At 39.7% G+C, this 27,452-nt stretch overlaps 1 protein-coding gene across 1 annotated transcript; it reads left to right on the top strand.

Annotated features, from left to right (window-relative positions):
- On the top strand, nt 1-26,108 carry GPT2 (glutamic--pyruvic transaminase 2). Its single transcript, XM_021540357.3, has 11 exons — nt 1-731; nt 10,374-10,463; nt 11,920-12,028; nt 15,596-15,729; nt 17,577-17,820; nt 18,535-18,614; nt 19,169-19,305; nt 19,988-20,162; nt 20,941-21,096; nt 22,051-22,163; nt 23,409-26,108. Exons 1-11 carry the CDS (start codon nt 405-407, stop codon nt 23,497-23,499), a joined length of 1,656 nt encoding a protein of 551 aa, XP_021396032.2. The 5' UTR covers nt 1-404; the 3' UTR covers nt 23,500-26,108.
- Nucleotides 26,109-27,452: the final 1,344 nt, after the last annotated feature.

Below are 27,452 nucleotides of genomic sequence, written 5' to 3' on the forward strand. Positions count from 1 at the left end.
CGGCTGGTGCAATCACACCTTAGCACGCCCCGGGGCCGGGGCCAGCGCCGGCTGGGAAAAGGATGGGTTTGCCCGGGACTCTTCCAGAGCACTAGCGCGGGCACTTCTGTCGGGGCTGGGGGCTGCAGCGTTATTTGGATGCAATGGTGGTTTCTATTTCTATTTCTGCTCCTGTGGTGGCATCGCAACACTGCAAGATCAGTTGTATCCATTGCAGTTAAGTTTGCGGGATCTGGATATGAGAAGATCGAGCGTGTACGTGTAACTGTGCCAGCTCTTCGGCATTTCTCCTGACCGCACCTCCTGCTAGCTTGCATCTGACTAGCGCCCGGTTCCGACTACTAAATACACCGATCCCCAGCGCTTGTATCCTTCGTCTGGTTTTGGGAGCTACCCGAACGACCATGCATCGGTTTGTCTTGGTTGCCAGGCAAGCTGCGGCAGGGCTGCGCGGCCGCGGGCCGGGGGGCTGCCGGGGCGGAAGGACGGACGTGGCTCTGCGCGGCGCCGCTTCGCTGGCGGCCGGGCGGCAGCCGCGGGGTCCCCGGCGGGAGGGGTCGGTGCGCTGGAGCAGCGCTGCCAAGGCCTCCGCCGTGAAGATCAACGAGAAGGCGAGCAGGGAGAAGATCCTGACGCTGGAGTCCATGAACCCGCAGGTGAAGGCGGTGGAATACGCGGTGCGCGGCCCCATCGTTCTGAAAGCCGGGGAGATCGAGAAGGAGCTGCGGAAGGTGAGGCAGGGGCGGCGGGGCGGGGCAGGACAGGGCAGGGCGCGCTCCCCGAGCCGCACCGGCTCTGCCCCGGGCGCTGCTCCGCCGCCGCTCCCGGCTGGGGGTGTCGCGGGGCTCGGCGGGGACGTGACATCCCGCGGGGCTGAGACGTGACCCCGTGGAAGCCTCGGGAAAGCGGGAGGCACCACGAGTGCCGCTGCAGTGCCTCCTACCAAGTTAAAAACTCGGAGCACGGCAGCGTTTTCCCATCCCTCTGCTGCCCCGAGCCGTGGCCGGACGCGCTCTGCGCCTCATCCCCTGCCCGGGCCGGCCCCGGCCCCGCTGCGCTGCGGCGCCCCTGGCCCCGCGCCCCTTCCCACGGGAGGCGGGGAGGCGCAAACAAAGGAACCCGCCGGCCGGCTGCTGTTTATCTGGTGTCACTGGCTGCCTGAGGCAGATACGGGACACCCCATAAAGCAGTGTTTACATTTCTCCCGCCACTTTGACCCTTTGCTGCAATCCCGTGTGCTTTGTGTTATACAAGGGGGTGCGTGACCAGCTTTCATCATACTGATAGAGCCTTTAAGTCCTTCATGAGGATTTTAGAGACTGCCTTGGCCGGGGCAGGGAGGCACCGGGCTCCTGACAGGTGAGCTGGCCCGGCTTTCCCAGCTGCTGCTCTGCAGCCTCACCCAGCGCTGCTCTGGGTCGTCCAAGGAGATCATCCATAATGTGCTCCTTTTTTTTAGTTCATGTAAAGTGCTTTAAACAAAAACGTGCTAGAGGAATTCTAACCATGAGATTAATTCTTCACTCTTAATGTTACCTGGTTCCCCTTGTCTTAGCATGTTTTCAGCTCACTGCAGTATATGCATCAGCTATTTATGTCTAACTCAAACATACAAACGTATTATTACTATTTGTTTTTAGAATTTCAAATTAAAACTTCAGAGTAGTGATGGAGAATTAATTTTGGAACATCTGTTTTGATTTTTGCCTTAAAACTTGTTTATAAAGGTGTCATTGTGTTTATGCAACTAGGTTCTCTAGTGGATGCATTTTCCAGAGTATAAAATCTTCCAGTGTTCTCACTGAGTATGTTTGTTTTCAAGTTAACATCACAGAGCAGGAGATATTACTTGACAAAACAAATATAAAAGGCCTTTCACAAACTCCTCCCAGCTTCTCTGCTTATTCCAGTTACCAGCTGAATCACTGGCAGAAAGAATAATCTACTGTTCACTTTTGAAAAAATATAACAGCAAATCATTGGAAATTGCTTTATTAAAAGATTTTTATGTCAGTTTTGTGTTGTGCCTACTTATGTGGCATTTTCCATTTAATTTTTTTTTTTTCCTGGAACCAGTCTCATGAAATAATGTTTGCCATTGATAATGGCTACCAACATTCCTAGAGGTGACTATGCTTTAACACAACCAAGGCAAACAAACCTCCCAGCTGGAAAGGAAAGAGGACTAAATTACTGCAAAAGTTGAGACAGTGTATCTACAGACAACAGTAATCAACTTCTGTAGAAATCCTTTACTTGCTTCTACACATCTCAAGTTACTCATTTCTCTTTGCTTTTCTGAGAAAAATACTGTTATTCATTCTCTTGTTTAATCAAGCTGTCTGCTAAAGTACACAGTGTTGAGTAATACCTAGGTTCCTTATAAGTAAAGTATTGTAGGTTATCTATTTGTCTCTTTTTTGCATGTGCATGTCTGAAATTTAATTCTGTGTGCTCACACATCAATAGTACTTCTTTGTTTCCTTTTTATTAAGTTGTAAAGTTTTTTCCATCCCTCTCAACCTTAGCTCACAGGGTTAGGCCAAACACTGCCAGCAGAATTAACACTGCTGGATAAAGGGAAGAGGCTGAAGTGGTTGCCACTTCAGAGAAGAGGAAGGAGATGCCCCACATCTCTAGATCCATGGCCACTCTTCACTAATAGCAAGAATTGCCCCATAACAACTTTTCTACATCTGATGGGGAAGGAGCTTTGCATAGGCAGGAGAGCACAAGCTCCCTGGTATGAGATGGAAGCACTGCAGTGGCTGGGGGTAACAAGAACAGGCAGGGGTGAAGCAATGGCAGTAAATCTGCATTTGTCCTGTTCTGCTCAGATGCCTTTAGGTAATTTGTTTCTCAACTAAAAGCACCCTAAATGCAGCCAATTGTCTAATCAGATGTGATAAAGGCTTTCCCTGTTTCGACTTGGTTCCATTTGGATACTCTTCATACTTTTTAATACTCATACAGCTGTTATGGAGACTACAAAACAGCTACTTGAAGCTGTTTGCACAGTGTAAGCTTTCATTTTCCTTGAGATTTGTTCTGCTGTCTCAGGTCCCAAAGAGCAGCTCCTCTGTTATTCTCTCTGGCACTTGCTGCTTCTCTGTATTAACTGCAAGTGATCCCAACAGGAGCTGTAACTCCACAATGCACACAGAAATAAGAACTAAAATGTCGCTCAAGAAGTCTCTGACTGGACAACTGAAGGGATATTCCTTAAAAGAACAAATAAAAGTGGGGCATTAGCTTTAGCTCTCGTGCCTGGGACTAAGCCAATGTGAATGACAAGTAAAATACTAAATTCAAGCAGATTAAGATTGATTGCCCAATACAGGTGGGGCATGCTGTACCTGGATTTCACAAGTTTTGTTGGCTTGTGTCCTGTATTCATCTAGGTGGAAAATCAGGGGTTTGATCTGCATTAAGTCTTTCAAGATGGAAATCTTAATGCAAAATCAGTGATTTAATTACTTTCCTAAGCCTTTTTTTCCTAATTTTGAAATTGTGTCATGCTTGGAAAGTGAAAACTCTTTTTCTTTTACTCTTTGCTATTGGTAGCAATCAGCTGATTCTGACTTACTAAGATGACAGAAATAACTGATTCCAACCATTTTCCTTGGTGTTTCTGGTAACTTTTTAAAGCAAGCTAGAGCACAGGCATTTTTAAATAAATGATTACACTCTAAATAGAATCAATCAAACAAGACCTTTTTTCTACCACCTTTGTATAGACTTGGTAACAAATGGCCACTGTGTCAAGTACTGACTTTAGCTACATTTCAGACTAGAAATTTGCTCCTGAATACAAATTCAATGCAGGAATAAAGCAAGCTCTGAGGAGAGCCCCTCTCTTTACCTAATCAGTAATAACAAACTAACTTAAGTTTACACAGGTAAGACACATACCTGATTTCTTGCTTTGCATTCATGTGAATTTTAACTGCCCTTGCTATGGAAAATCCCTTTATATCTGTTATTCTGACATTTCACTTATACTCTCCTTTTCTCCCCAGTTCCTGATTGGGTTTTACACAATGCCAAGTTCTGTGTTAGGTTAAGTTGCCTTACATCTCCTTGCAAAGTGTGTGCCTATTAACCAGCATTTCAGGATGTGCAGGTCAGCTCAGGTGACACTGGAAGCAGGGCCTGGCCCAGTGTAAGGCACGCAAGGTCCTTCCAAACTTTCAAGCTACTGAAAGAGAATTGTAGGGTGGAAAGGGGTAGAGGGATGGTGTGCAGGGATATATTGGTAGCATGTAGGAACTTCCTTCAGATAGCACAGGTGGGCAACACATCCCAACCCTGGGCCTGGAGCCATGGGCCTTCAGTGGCATTATACAGTTTCTATACACTGAAGCCCCTATTTTCTGTTGGCTTTACAGCAAAAGGGTTGTACATTCATCTCCTGTGCCCACACTTTTTATTTGCATAACTATTGCAAATAGGTTCCTGTTTCACGTTTATTCAAGCCACTTCTTCACTACCTACATTGTTATTTAGACAATAAAACTACCAAAATCCTTCTACTTAGGTAGCTGAAATCTCAGGCAGCTTCTGCTAAAGTATTTTGATTAAAATACTGTAGAGCTATTTTTTTCCCTCACTAATTCATCAGACTTTTAAATTTAATAGAAAAAATCTGACTTAGAATCCAGCCTTAATTGTAAATGCAAGTTGACTGTGTCCCTGTGAGTTTTGGAAAGATAAAGAACAATTTAGACAATGACATGCAGAAATATAATTTAACGTGCCAAGAAAAAGATACAAGATTGACTGGTACAGCCAGTAATGAAAGATGTTAAGCTTAAATTGCCATCCTATAATTTTCTGAATTCTGAATTCTTTGAATACGTGACTATGTGCACACGAAGGAAGTATCTTTCAGGCAAGAGCATCTGACCTCATTAAGACAGAACTGTTGTTCCTCAGCTGTCTGTACATGTTGCATACATAAGTGAATCTGTAGTAAAACCCATGGTTTTTAAGAGGCCAAAAACTACTGCAGATGAAGGTGAAAGAAAACTGGTTTCAAGAGCACAATTACCAAAATCATGTGTTCATTAGCTCACCACCCACAGAATCCAGTTTTTGATATTTTCTGGTTGAATACATTAGCAAAATTTATTCTTAAATAGACCTTTTCCGATAACTCTTCAAGTTAAGAGGGTCTTAATGTCTAATCACTTCCTAATGAACATTATTTTAATTCTGTCATTTAATTCAGTTATGAAATCTAGTGGTTTATCCATAAATTTTGGATGGCAAAAATTTTGAATGCAAATCCACTTCGATCAATGTGTCAGGCAAAAGTTACCTGAGGACAAGTCCTGTTTGTAATCTCAGAATCAGATCTGCCAATTAATGGTCAGCCCCACCAATTGTCTCATGTAATATGAGGGGGCATGCAAGTAATCACTGCCATTTTAAGTCAAAATCCAGAATTTGCCTTCTCCTTCATCCCCAAAACAGCCCATGTCAGCTTGAATTACACAAGCATAATACAAACTCCAAGCCTTACTCCGTGGTAAGCATGTCAGATTTATTTTTCTGCTGTGAGCTGTTTTAATAAAAAGATTGGAATGCTAATTCAAGTCTTCAGGTCCCTATTAGTTAAGGGCCTCTGGGCAGTGCTTTCTTGGCCTCTTGAGAGGAGGAGAGAAAAAAGCAAGCAAGTAACTTGGCTACTACAGTGTAGATCTCAGCTATGCTGAAATGTTTGGGTTTGCCAGCTCTGATTGTAGAGCTTGTTTATGCAAGTCACAGCAAAAGCAGTCTCAAGGAAATAGTACAGTGTTTCATAGTGTGATATTATTGCCTGATAACCATCAAGAGGAGCCACAAAGCAGTGGCGATGAAAATGAAACAACTGGGAGCAGCCAGGAGCAGGTAAATTATGAAATTCAGAAATAGTTAGAATACCACTGCTCTCTTCTGGGATTAAAAGCAGCTCATTTTTTTTGTGGCCTCCTCAAGGGAACTCTTTTCAATTCTTTCCTATTGCCATTACCAAATCCACACATGCTCTCTCCAGAGTGATGGTTTTCCTTTGAAATTTGCTGAAGATTTAACAAAGACAGTGTCAGGTCAGTTTGTACCCTTATTTACTCTTTCTGGGCACGGTGGTATTTTGCAGTTTGCCAGCACTCTCAGTTGGTACCTTTGTAAATGGAACCTCCAGGTACACTAAAACTCCTAAGAGACAAAGCAGCTGCTGGCAGGGCATTGCCTCATTGTAGTTCTTTGGGGTGATATGTTCTGGCATCACATTGCTTCTTTGATCAAGCAATTCTCCCAACACTTCTTGCATCATGACTCTCTCCTTGAGAAACAGCCCATCATTTCATACTGTTCTCCTTTCCTGATGGGTTTCCTGCGATTCTGGGGATGTATAGGGAAGAGGAAACTTCCCCAAACCTGTTAACTGCATAAAGATTTCTGTTGACTTTGTGCCAATGAATTCCAGTTCATGTATAAAAATGCCTTCTCCCAACTTTGTGTGATATTTAGATACAGTTGTTAGAATAATTGTGTCTGGCTTGCTTCAGGTTTCATCAGGTTTGTTAAAAGATGCATTTCCTCTAAAAAGAGCAGAGAGACAGAAGTAACAGTTGAAGGAAGTAATTTTGAAAGAGCATATTCCAAATCCTGGAAGATTCTTTTATTCCATTAAGATCCCTTAATTATCCAGAAGATGGCTACTAGAAAACAGTACGTTTTTATATTATCTCTTTTCCATGTGGAAGTGAAAGATGGCTTCTACAGTTTTAAAAAAGGGCTACTATCATGAATCTGTTTGCTAAGACTGTCAGAGGAGTGGCAGGAGCCTGGCCTTGTTCCGAGCTGAAGCTGAATCATGTTGTGAGCACAGTGTGAGGTGCCGCCAAAGGCAGGAGGCTGGAACAGAGCTTGTTTTGTAGGGCTGGGCATTTCTTCTCCTCCTTGATGTGGTTTATACCCTCTTCACAAGGCAGGACAATCAGCCTGGAACTTAGGAGTTCCTGCTTACAAGTTTGTTAGAGCTCCTGTTATGCAATCTTCCCTTTTGCAAAGTTTTGCCTGCTGGAGCACACCTTGCAGGCCTGCCTGCACTCAGAGAGAGGGAGGCCATAAGACACTGGCAAGTGTTGGGGTGTCCCTACAGGAGAGCAAACCAACTCCAGTGCCCAGTTCCTGGTCCCCCTGTGTGTTCCTTGGCTTGCAGGGACATAAATTGTCTCAGCTCAGGTGTGTTGGTGATGTGGTTGAAGACTGCTTAGCCTTCTGCAGTGAAATAAATCGATGACCTGTTGCAGCCCTTTTCCTGCTGCTCTGCAATTTGGTATTGAGGTTATCAACATCACATTCACATTTCCTGCTTTCATACAGATCTTTCCACAGACCTTCCAAAAAGTATTTGGCATAACCCTCCCCTTGGATACCCACACCCATCACCACAGGAGAAACCTTGACACAAGTAGCAGGTGACTGATTCTGCTGTGTCTGAAGGGTCTGAGCAGAATTCTGCTTTGGACCCATCTGCAGAGTCTCAGGCACTGTCTAGACTCCCCTTGATGCTGGCTTCTGATACCCTTGCTTTGAGACTTTGACCCATTAACATTTGGCACTTGTTCTTGCCTGTTGTTGTTTTCTGATCCTTCTTTTTGAAATGGTAAGATGGGACTTTTTGTTCTAAAAAACTTTTTTAGAATTTTTTTTAAGAATCTGTTTGGAACTTTTTGTTCTAAACTAAATCTGAACAATGTCTGATACTCCTTTATTTTCCATAGAGAGACTGGAAATCAAGTAATAGAAAAATACTAAGTGGCCATAGCAATTTTTGTATAGATTTCACTAGGAGAGGATATAGCAAGTCTTGTGAAGACAGCTGTAAAGCTGATATTAACTTGTTGTCAGGGAAGGAAAAGGTTCCAGTTATTTAAAAGCATTTCTCTTTTGAAAGACAAAAAAGACAAAAGCTCTTGTAGCTGAGACCAAGAATTACAAATTAGTCAAGAGAACCATGTGTCTTTAAGTCCATGTGGGAACTGTGTGTACCACACAGAAAATGTAGTATTCTTTCTCTAACCAGATTTTATGGTGAGAGAACTATTTGTATGGTTTGCTATTTGTTCCAGATCCATCATTTGAGAAGCAAAGGGAGTTTGTGGAGTAGGTGATGATTCTATATTTGCAGTCATGGCAAAACTACTGAGTTTGGCCCTAGTAAAGATATAAATGGCATCAGTGCTAATAAGCTCCAACATTATTTAAGATAAATGTGGCATAGACACCAAAAAGGTCTGTTACCCTTGTTTTAAAGGCTGTACCACTATAAAAACTCCATAAGTACTTTATGAAATGCCACCTTTCAGCATTTCACTAACCAAAGAAGCAGCTTTTTTAAATTGCACAGCACAATAGTATTTGTGAGCAAAAAATGTAATTAGTCTAATGTAAGGTATTTCTATTATTAGTGAGTTGGTTTGTTTTGGGTTTAATCTAATAAATTGGAGTATTTCTATTTTATGTTGCTGTGATCTCAGACTGCCTAACTTTAGGCAAAGAAAGTGTCATCCATGTTCCTTAACAGATTTGTATTACTTTGAAAATCTAGTGAAACTAATTCAATTTGCTGTAAGGACCAAATGCAACCAAAATAAGTGGGAATTTTTCTTCATTTCAAGCAAATGGAATTTGTTCTTGTTCTGCATACACTTTTCCTACTTATTTGTAATTAGAATGAAACAGTGTTGTGCAGTCAGGGGACCCCAGGTAGCTTGAAAAGAAAACATTTTTGCTGTTTGAATTACTCATAAATTACTAAACTTCAGCTTAAGATAAATGTAATATCTATCTGGCATCCCTATTTCTAATTTTTTATTTAGAGCTGAAATGCAGCTCTTAATTTAGGGACTCACTTAGGTCAACAAACATAAAAGCAAATGACTTGATGGACTCAGTGTGTCACTTTCAATTATTTTAAGTGAACTTTTTTTCTCAATTGCTGCTAAATGTAAGGCCATATAAAATTGACCCTTTGAATCAGGATCATGTAAGCCCAATTGTCTGGTCCTAATGCCATTTCTAAACACATATTTAATTTTAAAAGAAAAAAACCTCCAAAGCCTCATCCATAAATGATGGACTGGATCCATCCAGTGAGGTACTGGGGATTGTGCAGCCTTAAACCTCCAAATCTTGGCATATCTGGGAATCTGTATCCCTGGTGACTACCTGCATTATTCTTATTTCCACATCTGGCTTCTGGTCTGTCATTGAAGTCCAATACCATAGTCCATGGTGAAAACCAGAAGTTAGTTAAGGCTTGCCAGCTACAAATTCTATATCCAAATCCAGGAACTGGCTGTAAATACATGGACCAAGAAGAGGCTTTCTGAGTCCATTCCCAGAGCAAGTTGCTATGGGTAATTTTCTACAGAAAACTAATCAGTCTGATATTGCAGTTCCTTAGTCCATGTGACAATTCTGTAACTGTTAGGATGCCTCCCTACTATCTCTGAAATATACATTAGAACAACTCTAAATTTATTATTGCTTCTCTCACTTATTCTTCTTGTAATATTGGCCTTTCAGTTAATCTTTTTTGTTTAAACCACTACTGTTTTTTTTAACCAGGCAGTGCCTTGCCTTTTTTATGTCCTTATTTTATTTTGCTTTTTAAAGAGATGTGATTGCTAATCAACATTCATTAGCTTCTTTCCCTGTGTTCTCATGATGTATTCAGCTTCTCACAGGAAAAATGGCTGTCTGTTCAGATTTTGGAGACTAGGAAGCTTTTAAATATTCATGGTGATTATTTAGCACTTCTGTTTATCATGCAGAGCCTCACTATAATATATTTTGTGAAACATCTCTACATGGAAAAGTGGGGTCATCATAAAAGAAATACTTAATCTAAGTATAAAATAAATAAGCAATAAGTATCTTTTCTATTTTTACTCTCAAAAAACTAAAGGTCTCGAGGTTTCTTTTGTTGGTGGTTTCTCAAATATCCTCAAGTCTTTTTAGCTTCTTGACTGATCCATCCCTCCCTTAGGTGTCTCAAAGAAGTTGCTCTAATATTGACAATTCAAAGTGCCTTTTTTCATCCTTTCCACTTCAATATGTAGTTTCCAGCCAAGCCAGTCTCCTACTTGCAGCTAGCAGAAAAATAAAAGCCAACCTATCATTTAAAAATATGTCACTGTCAACAAAATTTCTGTAAACCATTTAAGATTTACTGGCAGTATTCTATAAGAAATGCATTAAGCTTTACATTAAACACTGTATCAGTTCTGAGATCAGACACTGTTACAGCCACGTGACAGATGCTAAAAAAGAATCTTCTACTACACCCTAACAAAACATTCTGAATGATCCCTTTCTAGGGAATCAAGAAACCTTTTACTGAAGTGATTAAAGCCAACATTGGAGATGCACATGCAATGGGACAGAGACCAATCACCTTCCTCCGTCAGGTAAGACTACTATCAAATATTAGTATTCACTTTTTTTATTAGAATGCCTTAAAGCTGTCTGATATAGGTATTAGTATAATTGATTCCCTAAATGCAATTAGACTTAAAATAGTTTTTTGTAAAGAATTTAAAATGTTCATTTCTGAGCCAAAGTCCTGTTGTTTGCTTGTTGTCCTCTTTTAACACAGTAGCTTTCCTTAGTTTCCATATCATTCCCCACCCATACTTTTTCCTGCCACTTCTGTGTTATCAGTCAGCACATTCATTATCAATAATGCTCTTCAAGAAAGGAAGTGGTTCTCTTTAAAGAAAAAAACAAAAGCCTTTCTTTATCTGAGAGAATACTTTGAAATCTGCACGTAGCTGGGTTCAGCTACTTGTACTGTGTCTCATTTTGTACATTTGACCTCTGGGCAAACTAATTGGTAGGGTAACTTTTAGGAAAATTACAACAGAATTAGTATTTGTATATTATTCCTAAAACACAAATAAGGTTAAAATTAATATTATCTTATTTACTGAGCCTCCCTCACACTCTCATGTAAACTCCTCTGTCTATAATAATGTAAAATCAGAGTTCCAGGACAAACTGAAGCCTTATCAAACTGAGGGTCCAGGTGATGAGATTGTAAAATCAAGCTATGCAGCAGACTAGGGAGACCTGAACTTCTTATAAATTACTCAAATGCATTACAAATTATTCCAATGATATTAAATAAAATGGGAAATCCTTTCTCCCCATGACTGTATGCACATATGGACAACATTGTCGTTGTCCCACAAGATGACAACAGCCTATCCATATTACACAATTTAAGCATAAAAATGAGAGAGACTGAATAAATTAAGCTGATCTCAAGAGAGACATCTCAATTATTTGTGTCTTACATTCCTTCATTAACTTAATTCTGCTGGATTGTGTTTCTACTTTTTCTATGTTCTTTATGACCACTTCTGTTTTTAATTAAATATTTCCCATTAATTCAAATCAGTAAGAACTAGAAGTTATTTTGGGGAAGGATTATTAGAACATGACACTATGACTTCAAAATTTGATTGTATTTCCCAGTTCTGCTCCATATTTAAAGTCTTGATTTCTTGTCAATAAAAGTGGGCTAGTGGAGGCTAGAGTTGCTTAGAGATAACACAGGAATAATTAACTGTGCTTCACTGTGTTTGCACTATGCTTAGCTGACCTGGAATCTTCACTGTCTGTAATACAAATAGTTAATAATTCTAGAACTGTTTTTATCAGCTTAACTTGGAACCTGATGAGATTTTTTTCTCTTCTATGAGAACAACACTTAAAAAAACCAACTGCAAACTCTTCATCAATAACATGTGTTTTAAATTAGCCAGTACTTGTGATCTTCATTTCCATGGGAAGTTAACATAATATCATCAACTTAAAATAACCACTGCAAAGTGGCCAATTGACATGTTCTTGGCACTGCAGGTAGTGGCCCTGTGTACATACCCAAACCTGTTGGACAGCCCGAGCTTTCCGGAAGACGCCAAAAAGCGCGCCAGGCGGATCTTGCAGGGCTGTGGAGGAAACAGCTTAGGTAAGGCTCTGTCCTGGTGTTGGAAAGAGCAAAGGGGGTTTCAATATCTGCAGCTGATGGGGGCAGCTTTGCACTGTGACCTGCAGGTGACCAATGGTGTGAATTTTTGGTGGGACTTGTTGCAGAGGAGAGGGTGAGGGTTATACATCTATGGAGCCCTTGCCACTGTAACATCTAGGCATAACTCTAAATGGAATGCTGAGGGGGTTTAGTACTAGGAAAGTGGCAGAGAGTACTAATGAGTCTCTGTTCTGTTGGTATGACATCTCTTAATCCAGGGTTCTTTGTCTCCTGCTAAGACTGGGTGGAGGGTTTTACAGTTTTACCTTCTCCAGTTCTTTCTCTGCCAGGGAGTCCACTGTCCCTGTAATGCTGGTGTCAACAAACAATGTCTGTCCATCTCAGCTGATCCAGTGCACACTTCTGGATCTTAATTTTCAGCCCTCAGTTTGTTTTCTGGGATATCAGAAAATCAGGTACCAAGGTAATAATCCTCTGCAAAAGGAAAGCTACACTGCTGAAAGTCTTTTACCTTGATGAGATAGTTTTAACTGAAGTGTCAAAGCTCTATTTCTTCAAGGTAAAATAACTCTTGAAATAGCTACAGAGCTCTGTTCTTCAAACACTGTTCCTACAAGTGTGTACATGTCATATCCACAGAAGTACAAACTTTGCATATTCATTAGAAAGGAAATGGAAGAGACAATTTATTTCTCATCTAGTGACTGTGCTGCCTACCTGTACCTGACAAGTGCCATGAGAATTTCTACTCTGCAGATACTGCTACAGCTGCTGGGTGCAGCAAAGAATCTGGAACACTTTCTTTCAAGTAGGCAAACAGTGACATTTCAGAGGACTTATTACAGTAATTGGCATATTTCTTAATCTTTGTGATTGCAGTGCCTATTTTCATTGGTATATTTTAAGCGTAGGTGCTGTGAAACTTAATAAAATAAACCAGACATAATAAAATTAAACATAAACAGTGATTGCATTAGCAGTATTTCAAACTTGACAACACAGCCTAATACAGAATGTATTTTATCTTCACCTATTTTGTACTGGTTTGTCTTTTAATGTAGACCATTAAAAGCACATTATCGAAACTGAGAAGGTCCTCTAACTCAGTGGATCCATTTCCTGTCTTACTTTGGAACAATAAATCCACATGGTACTGTTGGCACATAGGAGTTACTGGGGTTACATTTGACTTTTGACTCAGTATTTCTTTGTAGTGAATGACAAATTTAGGGATGTGGAAGGAATTCTCAGAATGGAGTCTTGACCCCTTGGTGCTCCCTTCCCCTTAAGGGCATGGTGGCATGGGACACCACAGCTCCATGTTGTAAAGAATTCAGTATTGCATACTATTTCAGAAATACGTTCCTTTTTTTCAGAAGATCACACATTTCCCATAATTTCTGTTAGCTCAATAGATTCTGAAATAGACCTAAACAATTGCAGTATTCAAATAAGATGATAATTCTGAATACACACTGTTAATTTCAGTGGCTAAATTGAGGTTCTGTAAATAACTAGAGTCTAAATGTTTTTAATGTTGAAATTATTTATGCCAAGAGCAACTATACCTCTAAATTCCTGTCAACTAAAACCACTGTAGATTTTACTGATGTGCTGTACTGGTTTCTACCCCCTCTCCACCCTCCCTGGCTCCAATATGGTGTGTCAGCCCCTCCTCTTGGTCTCTGGAGCTCATCAGCCTCTGCTCAGCCTCCCAAAACACACAGCCAGAGGCACAGGGACATGCAGCTGAGTGGAAGTCACCCCTATCCCTTTGTTGGTAGTCTGACAACTTACTGCTGTTCTCTTCATGGCTGAGAAGGAGAAATTGTCTTTCTTGTGAAAAAGCAAAGATGAAAAACTGGCCCCGCTGTGTTGTGTTCAAAACCTTATTTTTCAACAAATTTGTCAATCCAACACAAAGGTGGAATCACTACATATGGTCAAAGTCATTGAAATGTTGCAGCCATATCTATACCAGCCTATTTAAAGGTATTAATTGTGAAGTTAATATGAATATGAAATTCTCTCTGGAAGTGAACTAGAATGCCCTCACTTCCAATGAACATCCATTTGGCAAACCCCTACTCATGGTTTTGAGTCTTGCTACTCCCAGGCCATGTATGAAGGCTCAGATGTGTCCTCAACTTCTCTATGTCCAGACACTCTGGGATTCTACTGACACCACTTACTCTGCATGTGGGATAACTGGAATATCTTTCCAGGCATTTGAGACATCCTGCTATATATAAAAATATGTACTATATGCAGCTTTTTGATTTGGGTTTATTTATTTGCATCTCACAGTGCAAACACAGGTTCTAGTCAAAGCCATCAACTGAGTACAAGTAAGTGTAGAAGTACAGTGCAATTAAATGTTCTGTATGTCCTGAGAGTGGTAGGACTCAGCACCCAGTGGAGCACAAGACAGAAGGACAGCTTAGGTTTGTTCTCCTCCTTTAACAACATCCTCCCAGCTGTGGTCAAACACCCATGTACAGACCCAGTATAACTTCTAGTCCTGTAAAAGTGAATGTTTAGGACATCAGGGAACTTTGTGCCCTGAATCACCATTTTGTCCCCTGCAATTTTGCAGTACTTGCAAAGGCTCTCTGTCTTTTTAAATCATGCTTTCACAGAAGTCCTACCAGGCAGACTACTAGCAGATAACTGAGTGATAAGAGTTAAGTCAGGCATAATTATTCCACTCCACCCAACAAGCAAGAAGATTCTGCAGCTTCCTGACAGTGTGCTAAAATAGATGAAGACTTGTCACTTCTTTGTCCATTCCAGCTTCATAGCTTGAATTCATTCCTCACCTTGACCTAGGCTTATTTTTACTCTTTGTTTGACCTAGGCTTATTTTTACTCTTTGTTTGTTGCACAGTCTCAGCAGTGATGCACACAGTCATCTAACATCTCATTTTATTTACAGTTATTAGTTGTGCTCTGTAAATTGCACATGATATTGGAGAGATTCTAGACATTTCTGCTGAAAAGTGGTTGTGGGAGATGCTGTGGGAGAAGGATAGAAGTAGTTTAGGATTTTTTTTTATTTCAGACTGTGGGAGAAAATGATACATTATTTTCATGTTGCAAATAAAACCTTTATATTAATCATGGATTAAAAGAAATTACTTTCTATTGCACATGCTACCTCTGTTCCTTGTTCCCATTACTTAAATAGGAGTTTGTTTACATACAGGAGTGCTTCCAACATAAAGAAAGCAACTGAAAGATAGTAAAAATGCCATCCCAGTTTGCAAAATAGGCTTGAAATCACTCTTTTTACCAATCCAGTATGTTATTTCTGTATTTAAGAGATGCTTATTGTATTTGTCTACTTCCAAGTTAATTCTTTTACTCTACAAACAAACTAGCTCCCTTTCCTACTCCATGGAAAAAAAAAAGCAAACCCATCCTGGGGATCCAAATAAATATGGCTCATATATAGAAACTACTCCATACTACTCAGGAGTTTTGCTAGTAACAGAAAATCTGATGTACATTGCACTCAATTCTCATCTCATTCTGTATTTTTCACAGGATCCTACACTGCCAGTCAAGGTATAAATTGCATTCGTGAAGATGTGGCTTCATATATTGAAAGAAGAGATGGAGGGGTTCCTGCAGATCCAGATAACATTTACCTCACCACTGGGGCAAGCGATGGCATTTCTGTAAGTGCTAAAATGAAACCTGTCCCTTCTTGGTACAAACTTGGTACAAATACAGATAGATCCCTGTTGAACCTCTGGTCTCACAAAGTCCTGTGAATTTGATCTGGCAGACATTGAAGCCACATTCAGTGAATATCCAATCCTGTGAACAAAGCAGTGAACCCCTTTCTGTAGAGGTAATATGAAATTAACTACAGGTGCCTAAATATGAATTTAGAAAATTCAGTGCATTAAGGCCAAATAATGGTTGTTCTCGGTGGTTAAGTACACATAAAGACTGAAGATTAGAGGCTATCAGTCAGTAGAAGAGGGAAGAGGGAGTGAACCTCAGAGGTGAGAACTCTCAGCTCTTCTTCCAAGTAAACTCTGCTAGTGCAGATCAATGCCAGTGAAAATCCCAAAGATTTATTTCTCTTTGTGTATTTTACTTTGAGAAAAACTTCAGGTTTTGGGTTCAACCAAGGCTCAAAGATGGTCCTCAGTTAAGATGGGAATACCAGTGTGTGTCAGACTGCTCCTTTACACAGACACATTGACAGTACTGCAGCAGTGTGGCTCTTAGGAAGGCAGCCTTTGACAGTGTGTTGGTGAAAGTGGTTTTTTAAAGGACATCTAGTGGCAGAGCTCAGAGTGACAGCGATCTGGCAGGAGCAGCTCTCCAGAGGCCTGCAGTCAATTGGCTTTCCAGAGTTTCTGACACTGGCAGCTTGTCAGGAATGGCAGCGCAGCACATCTGATCTGCACCATGACAATTTGATTTCGCCACTGATGTAAAGCCAGCACTACAACAAGTTTCATTCTTTGGCTCTTCTAAAGATAAAATAACTATTGTTTCACACCTCAGGGGAGAGAGGGTGTTAAGGAGTTTTTAAATATGCATTTGGTCCTGATTATATGTTTTGGATGCTTGGTATTTTTAAACTAGTGGTGGGTACAAAATTATGTTGATTATAAATCATTAGCTTAGCAGCTGAGTATGTGATGAGAGGCACAGAACAGCAGATTTGGTACTAGAACCACAAAGAAACGAAAGCATACTGCTGCTGAGAGAAAAGATATTTTTGGATTTAGATGCCAATTACATGCTGATAAGGATGCTTGCTTTGATTGCACCTGTACTTCAGAATTCTCCCGTGGTTATAAAGGCAAGAAATCTCTCTGCCTTCTGCGCCTTTTGTGCTGTTTTATTTAATTCATATGTAAAAAGCCTTCACATTACACAGCCACTGGGCACAAGAAATTGTCTGGACTGACTTTAGCACAAACATTACCTTTTGCCTGTATCTTCTGGGCATAAGCTACATATGACTTTATTTCCATCCCAAGACATGCAGACTTTGGTCTGTTCTGTTACTTGAAAATGAAAATGTAATTGCTCCTGATGTAAAACAACTTTCTCTGTTCCAAGGGAGAATCTGCACAGGCCCCAGTTCTAATTTCTTGTTTTATTTATTGGTCTCTTGTGGCTAATGAGATAAAATTAATGGAAAGCAATAAGCAAGAACTAGCTAAAGCTTCTTTACTTACAATAGGGCACAGCAAAAAAATCATGATCTTGATATTCCAGTTTCCAACTTGCCCTTTAGCCTTGTGCTCAAAATGTTTTTCCTAAATTTTCTAGTTGATCAGGCATGATCTTTGGAAGTTATGACATGAGAGGATTCCATTAAGCTTAGACCATCCTCACTCAGTAACAACTTGAAATAACTCTTTTTGAGTATTTGCTTGTAGGACAGAAATCCACCTTAACTCCACACTTTTTTAGGAAGTTTAATAACTTATTCCAGAGAATATTATTAATTCTGGTGTGTCACTTTTTATTTTTTTAATTCCTGCTTTTTCCCCAGGCAATTTTAAAGATCCTGATCTCAGGAGGTGGCAAATCCCGAACAGGAGTGATGATTCCTATACCCCAGTATCCCTTATACTCAGCAGCCATCTCTGAACTGGATGCTATCCAGGTGAACTACTATTTGGATGAAGAAAATTGCTGGGCTCTAAATGTGAATGAACTTCGCCGTGCCTTGAATGAAGCTAAGGCATATTGCAATCCAAAAGTCCTCTGCATCATCAACCCTGGAAATCCCACAGGTCTGCAGGAATTTTGTTTAATGAAGGGGTTTTGAGACCATTTTCTTTCCTTTTTCATTCGACATTGCAGGCAAATCCTAAGTACATATCAAATACATCAAGCTGAATTCCAGAGGTCACTGCTTTAAGTAGGACAGTGTGCTTTACTTTTAGAAACACATTTTCAGTGTCCTGGAACTCCAGAAAGGAGGGAGCAGATTCACTTCACTGGATCCCATTTGAAGCCTCTGCTTCCACTGAAGTTTTCCAGACTTGTGGAATGACTTTCAGTCACTTTTGGTCTTTAGAAAAGATCTTGCCTCTGGCATGACCTGTAGCCTCTTGGCTTCTGAGAGGCAATGACTGTAATAACTCAGAGCTCAGTGGCAAGCCTCCCTCAGAATTTAGCTTTTTGAGTAATTGAGGTTGATTGGTGAGAGGCTAGCTCCCTTCTAACCATCATGCATGGGAGTATTTACAATGATTAGCTATCATCACAAAGAGTACTCTTAATAAGTCCTTGCTTGAGATGGACTAAGTTACCTTGTACCATAATGCTTCCAAAAATGCTCCTTAATTTCATACTTAGTCAACTGAATTCTAAAGGTCAATAGCACTTCTCTAAAGAAGAGGGATATCTTCTTGAAAAGTTGGTAATCTAAGTAGGTGTGGGTGAAAAGATTTGTATGTGTACACTCCACTAACTTTCTTCTTGCTTTAAAAATCAAACTACAGGACAGGTGCAAAACAGAAAGTGCATTGAAGATGTGATACACTTTGCTTGGGAAGAAAAACTTTTTCTTCTGGCTGATGAGGTAAAGAAATAATGTGTTCTCTCAAAAGCACTGCTAAGAGTACTCATATGAGGTATAATTTTGTTCCATGTGTGGTAGTGGTATTTTTAAGTACAGGGAACAGACTCTCTGTTATCATATTAAGACATGAAGAGACATACAAGATTCTTATTGTCAAAGGTTCAATATAACAGGTGGCTTGATCTGGGTTTGAACTAGAGAGAAAGTGTAGGGGACACAAGGAAGAACTTTGCTGGAACAGACCTAAAAACCTACATGGTGCTCAGAGCACTTCAAATGGAAGAAACAGAAGGAAAATCAATTTAAACATACAAGTGAAAGTTAAGTCATCCAAAGAAGCACACTGTTCTCCAAAGGCCCAGCCTTTAAGTGGGGTGGCATCGGATAAAAAGTATCATTACAGTAACTATACTTAACAAAGAGCCTTGTGTCTTCTAACAGCTTTGAAGTTTTGAGTGTGAGGACTGTTTCTCCAGTCCAGATCTGCCTCTAAAAGGCCGTGTTTTATCCTTAGTTGGGGGAACAGAGCACATTAATGTCTTCTGACTGTTCAGGTTTACCAGGACAATGTGTACTCTGAAGGATGCCAGTTTCATTCTTTCAAAAAGATTCTGTATGAGATGGGACCCGAGTACTATAACAATGTTGAGCTGGCCTCTTTTCACTCCACCTCTAAGGGATACATGGGCGAGTAAGTCTGATTTAGTTTTTTTTTATTTCATCTTCCTCATTAATCTGGTGGGACAGCGCTTTCATATTACTGACCTGAAGGTAATCCACCATAATTAATCCTCTATTAACTTTAATTAAAGACTATTAAGAAAAGAAAAACAAGCACAGAGTAATGGATTAACTCATTGGTTTTTAAAGTACCAAATAATTAGCGTATTCAGACACCTAATGCCTCAGTCCCACAAAGGTGAAATCCTACAGTCCCAATCTGGACCTGTGATAGAAGAAAATTGGCCTCCAACATTCAAGGGAAGAGCTCAATAATCACTGGGATATCACAAATGTTTGGGTTTGGTTGTTTTGGGGAGGAGGACATGGAAGAAAAAGAATTCTTGATTAATTGTATGCTGCTACAGCCATATGCTCTTGTTCTGAAGATAAAAGATCCGTGTTAATTGTTAACTTGCCTACCAGGGAAGCTGCATGTCCCCCTTTATCTCTGTATGGGATACTAGGACTTAATGACATGTCATGCAGCTCCATCTTAAACCATTATCAGTGTGGCAGCTGTTTCAACAAGCTGTATCTTTCCTATTGTGATATTCTCATCTGTTGTATTTCCACTTCTGCAGTCATTTTCATTGTTTTGTTGTATTTATAGACTTGAAGTTAACCAATCTCTTCTGTTCACTTTGTCACAGATGTGGCTACAGAGGAGGTTACATGGAGGTCATAAACTTGCACCCAGAAATCAAAGGACAGCTCGTTAAGCTGCTTTCTGTTCGTCTTTGTCCTCCAGTCTCAGGACAAGCAGCCATGGATATTGTGGTGAATCCTCCAGTACCTGGAGAAGAATCTTATGCACAGTTTATAAAGGTCAGCAATAACGTGCTGTGTTCTTTTGTGCATTTGCCAAACCTATCCTAAGTATTGAGAACTCAAATTTTGTACAGAGACCAAAGAGTCTTCTTTCGTTTCTCCTTGGAAAATCTGGTATAAACACCAATTTACAGAACTATGCAGTATATTGAAAATTAACTCAGTATGACATTTAAAAATACTAGGTAGGCATTATCAAATCAGCTTTCTTGCTGATAAATTCAACATTTTTCCTGTGTTTAATATGACAAAAGGTTTACTAAATAGGATTTGATGTTACTAAAATCTAAACAGACATATAAGTTTAAATAAAGTTATAAAATCAATCTTTTTCTTAAATATCCAGTGTCTCTATATACTGAACAACATGAAAATCAGTATTGAAGTATATATATAATTCCTCACTTGTAAAAGTGAAGCTGAGTCTGGCTTAAGATATTACATTATCAAGTCAAATCAAAGGTTCAAATAAGATTGTCTCTTAAAAATGCCAGGAGTGGATGCTGAGGAAGGAGACTGTAAGAACATGGCACACAGATAGAGAGTTCTGCAGGTTATTGTCTGTCTGCAACACTATAAGTGTACCCTGCTAAAGCCTTTTTGCATTGCTGTTTTTAAGAGCCCAACTGGAATTTGGAACGTGGTCTGCTCTAACAGCTCAGCACAGCCGTACCAGTGTTTCATTTAGGGAAGGCCTTTTGAAACATTATCATTTCTCCTGGTGTTTTTATTGCCACTTGAAATGTGTCCAACTGAACACCTTCCTTTTAAACAGGAGAAGGAATCTGTTTTGAACAATCTTGCCAAAAAAGCCAAACTAACAGAAGACATGTTTAACAAGATCCCAGGAGTTCACTGTAACCCCCTTCAAGGAGCTATGTACGCTTTCCCTCGGATCTTTATTCCTTCCAAAGCCATTGAGGAAGCAAAGGTCAGTCAGTCATTCTTACCCCAATCCATTTTAACCTCCTCTCACCTGTGCCTGCCACTTCTAAAGATGAGCTTTGATTCCGGAGATGGAGTACAAAAGTAGTATTTCATGGGCTGTGTATGATCTTTAATTTAACACGGCCTTTATTCGAAGAGAGGAAAACAGAGCAGATCATTTCATCCCAGTGCTAAGGCTCCCAGGTTGAGTGTCCCCAAGGACATTGGTGTTTAAATCACACAAGGAGCTGACCCTGTGCAGTTCCAAATTGCTGCCCATGCCTGGGTTAAGCAGACCAGCATGTGTGAGTGGCAGTGTGCTACTGACCCTACAAGAGAAGCCCCATTAAGCCCCATTCACCAGGAATGGGAAAGAGAGCTGGAGGTTTCCTTACAGATTTCACCCTTTTGCTTTTGGGACAGTAACCTATGTTAATAAATTATAAGTCTTTCTGTTCCTAAGTAGAGCTCTGAAACCTAATTAGTAATATTCATTTTGTAAAGAGAATTTTATTAGCACAGCTGAGAACAAAAATAGGGCTGTTTTCCAGCTGCTTTTTTGATTAGGTATATAACCTGCACATATTTAAGAACATCTCATAGTTATTAATCAGGGGACTTCCTAGGGAGCAGATTATTCTGGGGGGAAAAAATAGTAACTGCCAACAGAACTGGAACACACAGTTCTCAAATTAATTTAATCTTATCAAATGTCAGTGCCTTAGATTTTTCCAAGTACAACTTTCAGACTTCTGAGAAAAGTTACAAGCAAGTCAAGGGGAATAACAAAATTACCTAAACCCTTTCTTTTGAAGTGAGTTTTTGTGTAAGTTCTTCAGCCCTGTTCTTCCATGAAGTACTGTTACTTAATTCAGTGTGAACTGCCCCATTAAATCATTAAATTCTATATATTAGGAATATTTTGACTTCAATAATTCCAAGGCATCCATTCCCTTAGGCTCATAAAATGGCACCTGATATGTTCTATTGCATGAAACTTCTGGAAGAGACTGGAATATGCGTTGTACCTGGAAGTGGATTTGGCCAGAGAGAAGGGACCTACCATTTCAGGTACAGTTTCTGTTTGTTTAAAAGCAAATTAGCAGTAGTAAACAAAGTATCATCCCAGTTCTATCTCTTCTGATTAAATACAAGGATTTTTATTTAAGTTTGTCTCAGTTTCCACTGGACAGTTTCTGTGAACTGACAGCAAGGTCAAAGACCTGGTCTGCTAGATGAGATATATAAGTTTTCATGGTGTTTTCACAGCTTGCTGGCATAATTTTATTCTATTTTTACATACTGGCATTGGAAATGACTTCTCCAGGAATACAAACAATAATAATAGTTTAGACTTTAATTTTAAAGTTGGTTCTGGAATTACACAAATTGCCCTGAATTCTTTTGGGGGGAGGAGGGGGTTAAACTGTGTTTCCATATGGCGAAACTACATTAAAAATAAAGTATCTTCCCTATAAATCTGTTCCTTAAACACTCTGTATAACTTTACCAAAACAAGATGATGAACTAAATATTCTAATACCAAAACTGTTGCTTTTGCTTCGAATAAACAGAACTTTGCTCCAGCCAAACCACTGATAGCTAGAATTTATCATGGAATTTAGTCTTCATCACCCTCTGCTGTGCTGTTTCTGTGTGTGAAACAACACAGCAGAGGGTATCTTTAGCCTTGGCAGTTGTGCAGCACAGCCAGCTGGGTCAGATCCCTGGGTACATACAGCTCCAGGAAAAACCTAGAGTCCATTCCTGCACCAGTGTGGGAAAGCCGTTGTGTTCTGTGGGTCCTGCAAACAGCCTGGCATCCACACCCTGTGAGATTTTCAGGGTATGCAGAAGAAGGGAAAAGGGGGACTAAAACCTGCAGAATTGGATGTTGGATTGTTTTAATGCTTCTGAACTCAGTTTTCAATTAAAAAAAAAATGTACATTTACTCATAACTAACAACTCTTAAAGCTCAAAAAACTGGGTATAATTAGGCATAAATGCCCAACGGTGGAAACTGAGTTGGTGTTATTTCTTACTGCTAGTCTTCTACAGCACTCAACAGAAAATAACAGTTCTTGAATTCCTGTATTCTAACCAGTAGAAACAAATTGCTCTAGTTTAATAGTATAGTTCAATTAAAGTATAATGCAAAGAAAGAGAGAATCACATCAAAATAGATGTTAAACTTAACATGTTAGTTGCTGTGCCTTGAAATTAATCAAGATCTGTGCAAAGATCACAGTTTAGTTGGTTCTGAAGATAATATGGATCTTTTTTTTATTTTTATTTCTTTAAATATTATTTTTCAGAATGACCATTCTTCCTCCAGTAGAGAAGCTGAAGATCCTACTGGAGAAAGTGAAAGATTTCCACATAAAGTTTCTTGAGAAATATGCATGAAACTACTGTGGCTTTTCCCCCCTCATCCCCTCTCCTTCAAGGCGAATGCAGACAATGAACAATGATGTGCTGAGAATGTGCTGTTTATCTAATTTAACTAAATTTAAAATAGATAGAACCAGACTCAGATACTGCTACAACTTACTGGACTATTAAAGTTATGTCTAGTGTAGAAGACATTGTTACACCAAGTTTTTTTTTAAGGGGAAGGGGAAGAATGTAAGAAATCGTGAGAAGAAAGAGTCAGTAAATGTTTTTGTGCCTTGATTGAAAGTTACATTTGTGAACTTTTGACTCAATAGGTTGAGGAAGGGAATTGCTCATTAAAATTACTACTGTCATGTGGGTTTTTTTACAAAACAGAAATGCCAAGTTCAATTGTTTAGATAGGAATTTGTTTCACATCTTAAAATTCTACTAAACAAAAATCAAACCTCCTACATTATAGGTATTGCTTGATTTAATTTTTGTTGTTTTCATTGTTAAGTGTGAATTGTTCTCCAAACCTGATCAATCATAGAGGGACAGCGTGCTTATTTAAAAAAATCTTTAGAAGATGTGTGCAGATACCTTTGAAATTCTGCTGAAAAGAAATCCTGCCTGAAATCCATTTCCTGAAATGGAATATACAGTTTTGATCAGAGGAATGAACGTGGTGTCTGCCTGAACCATATTTTTATGAAACTGAAACATAATAAGGAATACAATCTTCTTCTTCCTGTGCTATTCAACACATGATCCCAGGATCCCAGCATAAGAACACTGAACACTTCCTGCTATAACAACTCCAGGAGTCTCCTATTAACTCACATCTTTTATACACATGGAACAAAGTTAGTGTCTCAAAGCAGATGTGAGTACAGTCAATCCTTTCAAGCAGGGTAAAACACAGCCCTTTCAGAACCGCTCTGTCTGTGGGGAGCATTTGTTTGCAAACATCACACAGCCCCTCGAGCTGGCCAAAATCCAGCTGGAACTTGCAAAGACTGACACGTTATTACCAGGAGAAATGTGGGGCTGATTTCTAACGAAGAGGAAGGTATTTAAAGGAAAAAGTCTTGTACCAAGCATAAAGGATAATGATAGTACAGCTGACACTTAAATCTTCCACAGCCCTGCTGCTGTCTGAACGATCCTGAGTGTTTCTCAAAGCCCAGCTGAACAAGGTGGCTATCTAGGAGTCCAGCTGAGTGACTCCACTAATCCCTGCCAGTTTCCCTGCAAAACAAAGGACAGCTTTTGTTTCTCTAGAGCTGGAAGCTGGACACCTTCTGCTAGCTCTGATAAAGGGCTAAAGGAACAGAGCTTTCAGTATTCAGATGTGACAGCATTAGCATTTGTCAGGCTTAGGCTCATCTGTTACAGTTTATTCATCAAGAATATCACATTGAATCTAGCCATTTATTATTTAGAAGTAAAGTCATTTTCATGTCTTCTGGCACTTTGTGAGGCTGCTGTTGTAACTGGTCCAACACCCTGTGCTGATCCAGCTTACTAAAGCCAAGGGCTAGAGAAACAGCATCCAGATAAACCTGTGCCAATTTCTCATGTGAGGAAGAGGGGATGCTGCCAGTAATTGTCCTTGCCACAGCATTCCCTGTCTATGACCCAGCACTAGCAGTGGTTGAACTTCTCAGCTCCTTACTGAGGCCTGTGAGAAGAATTTATTCCTCTCAATCACCTGCCAGGGGTCACAGGTTATGGATGAAAATGGTATGGCTGCTACGCAAAGCTACAGTGGAGGATTGGAGAAAAAATGACATTTTTCTCCTCAGAGCTTCTGGGAGAGCACAGTGAGAGCACTTAAGCTGCTACCATCCATTGAAAAACACGACCTGCCAGCACTCACCACTTGGCATCCTTAATATGCACTAATAAATAAAAGAAACCCAGGAAGCAAAATCATGGGAGGAGGTCAGAATAATGATGTGAAGATAAGACAAACAGCACTTTCCTACCCTAGGAGTGTGTCCAAATCAGATCTGGTTTTGGACTCTTAATGCAGTGTAGATTGAAACTAAGATCTAACAATGGGAGTTAGAATATTTTTTATATTTTTGTAACTACAGCTTTTTCATGGGGTAGTATTTGTAATCTAATAAGTCAATAGATTTTATATTTGCCTTGCATTTGCACCTGATACTTCTGGAAAAAAATGTAAAGGTTTACAAGTTTATAATGATAATTTACAGGTGTGAAAGGCTTTTTGTTTTAAGTCGGGGCAGTAATTCTTACACTTTTGAATCAAAATATAATGGCATAAACTGAGTTTTTTCTAAACATTCTATTATGGTGCCTTTTCTGTTTCTGACATTATAAGGGATAACAATATATTCTTGATGCATCTCATATGGAAGGGTGGTGATTTCTATTGTCCATCCACAATATTTGTATGTATTGTGATAAGGTTAGTGTGCATTTTTGTGGAACAATCCTGTAAACCTAAGACAAAAAGGCTTGTTTTCCATGTCTTTGAAATATTTCATTAATAACAGACAATTCTTCTTTTCAAATGCATGCTTCTAGGTTTGATCTTCCTCCAGGTGCTCCTTATAACTTCAGATGTATGAGACTTCCAAATAATAAAGCACATGTTAAAAAAATTGTAATATTTCTCTATTTTCTATGTCACTGGAGCAACACCAGCTGGATTGCACTATGACACATTTAATCCCATGTTCAAACCAATATTTACTAATATTTAATACCCATGTTCCAGATCATTAATTTCTGCATCACTCCAACTTATTACCACAAAACTATTCCCTACAAGTGCAGGAATGTAAATAGAGATGGTCTTAGGCAAGTTTATGCTCATAATTAATTCTATAAGTAAGGAGTTGTAACCAGGAGTCAAGCAAGCCAGACTTCTTTCTTCACAGAGAGGATCAGCCAGGCAGCTGAGGCTGATAACTGTGTCCTGAAAGCTTTGGTGAGGTGTTGTCAGTTCCCTTTTTAAAAAACTTCTTACATGGCTTGTAGGAGATTAAATTTACAGAGCAACACTATCTGGACTTTTTGCAGTGACACCTCAGAATTACTTTAGTGGTGTTTGATAATTTCAAAGAAAACAAAATTTAGGGAAACTAGTCCTGCTTCTGTAAACATACATGGATATGCCAGAACTACTAAAAGCAGGAAATTATTTTCTTTATATCAGGATTTTGAGTGTTTTCTGGAACAGAAACACTTACCTTTTTGTCTGGAAGAGTTTTTTTGGGTGATGTGGGAAGTGGAGTATGTTGTTTGTTTTATAAACAAGAACATGGTCTGATATAAAATGCTTATATTATGAATTGTCAATCAGATTTTTTACAGCTCTTTACGAGTGACTTAGTCTGTCCCATCTGGCTCAGGAGATATGCCAGATGCATATGATACAGAAAAAGCTACTAATTTCAGAGAGCTTGCAGCATCCATATAAGCAATGTGTTTTAGTGTTTTAAAGCATTATCTAAATGGCTTTTTGCACACAGTCCCTTGCTCCAATTTGTATGAAAACCAAGATACTCATACCTCTGGGATTTTTTTTTTTTAATTTAGATACATGCAAGATAAGTTTCTTCAATGAATTCTATTTTTAATGATATGGATTTGAACATTTTTATATATTCAATTCTTGATGTAGCCACGCCTTTCTAATTCCCTGTTACGACGTGTTTATTGATTCCTGTCTTCACCTGATCAGAATTTGCACAAGCTGTGGCCATTTGCACTGGACAGAGCAGGTTATTCCCTTGGTTAGCTCTGAAAGCCTGCATGCTCTGCACACTGAACAGCGGTATTTCAGCTCAACCCAAAGCTGAGCTCTGAGACAGGGAGACTCCGAGGGAGCACGGAGGCTTCCCAGCAGCACAGGCACCGCCTGGCCAGCCCTGGGCACCCCGGCCCCGGTGACAGCCCCGGGATGGAAATGCTCACCTGCTCCAGGCAGCTCCAAAATGGGAACAAAA

Source organism: Lonchura striata, chromosome 13, assembly GCF_046129695.1.
Source record: "Lonchura striata isolate bLonStr1 chromosome 13, bLonStr1.mat, whole genome shotgun sequence".
Lineage (NCBI taxonomy): Eukaryota > Metazoa > Chordata > Aves > Passeriformes > Estrildidae > Lonchura > Lonchura striata.

Excerpts from the sequence above, each read along its gene's own strand:
- GPT2 (XM_021540357.3), top strand. The coding sequence starts at position 405 with ATGCATCGGTTTGTCTTGGTTGCCAGGCAAGCTGCGGCAGGGCTGCGC. Across the intron at positions 10,464-11,919 it reads CAATCACCTTCCTCCGTCAG|GTAGTGGCCCTGTGTACATA; the intron begins GTAAGACTACTA and ends TTGGCACTGCAG. Across the intron at positions 22,164-23,408 it reads GAAGGGACCTACCATTTCAG|AATGACCATTCTTCCTCCAG; the intron begins GTACAGTTTCTG and ends ATTATTTTTCAG.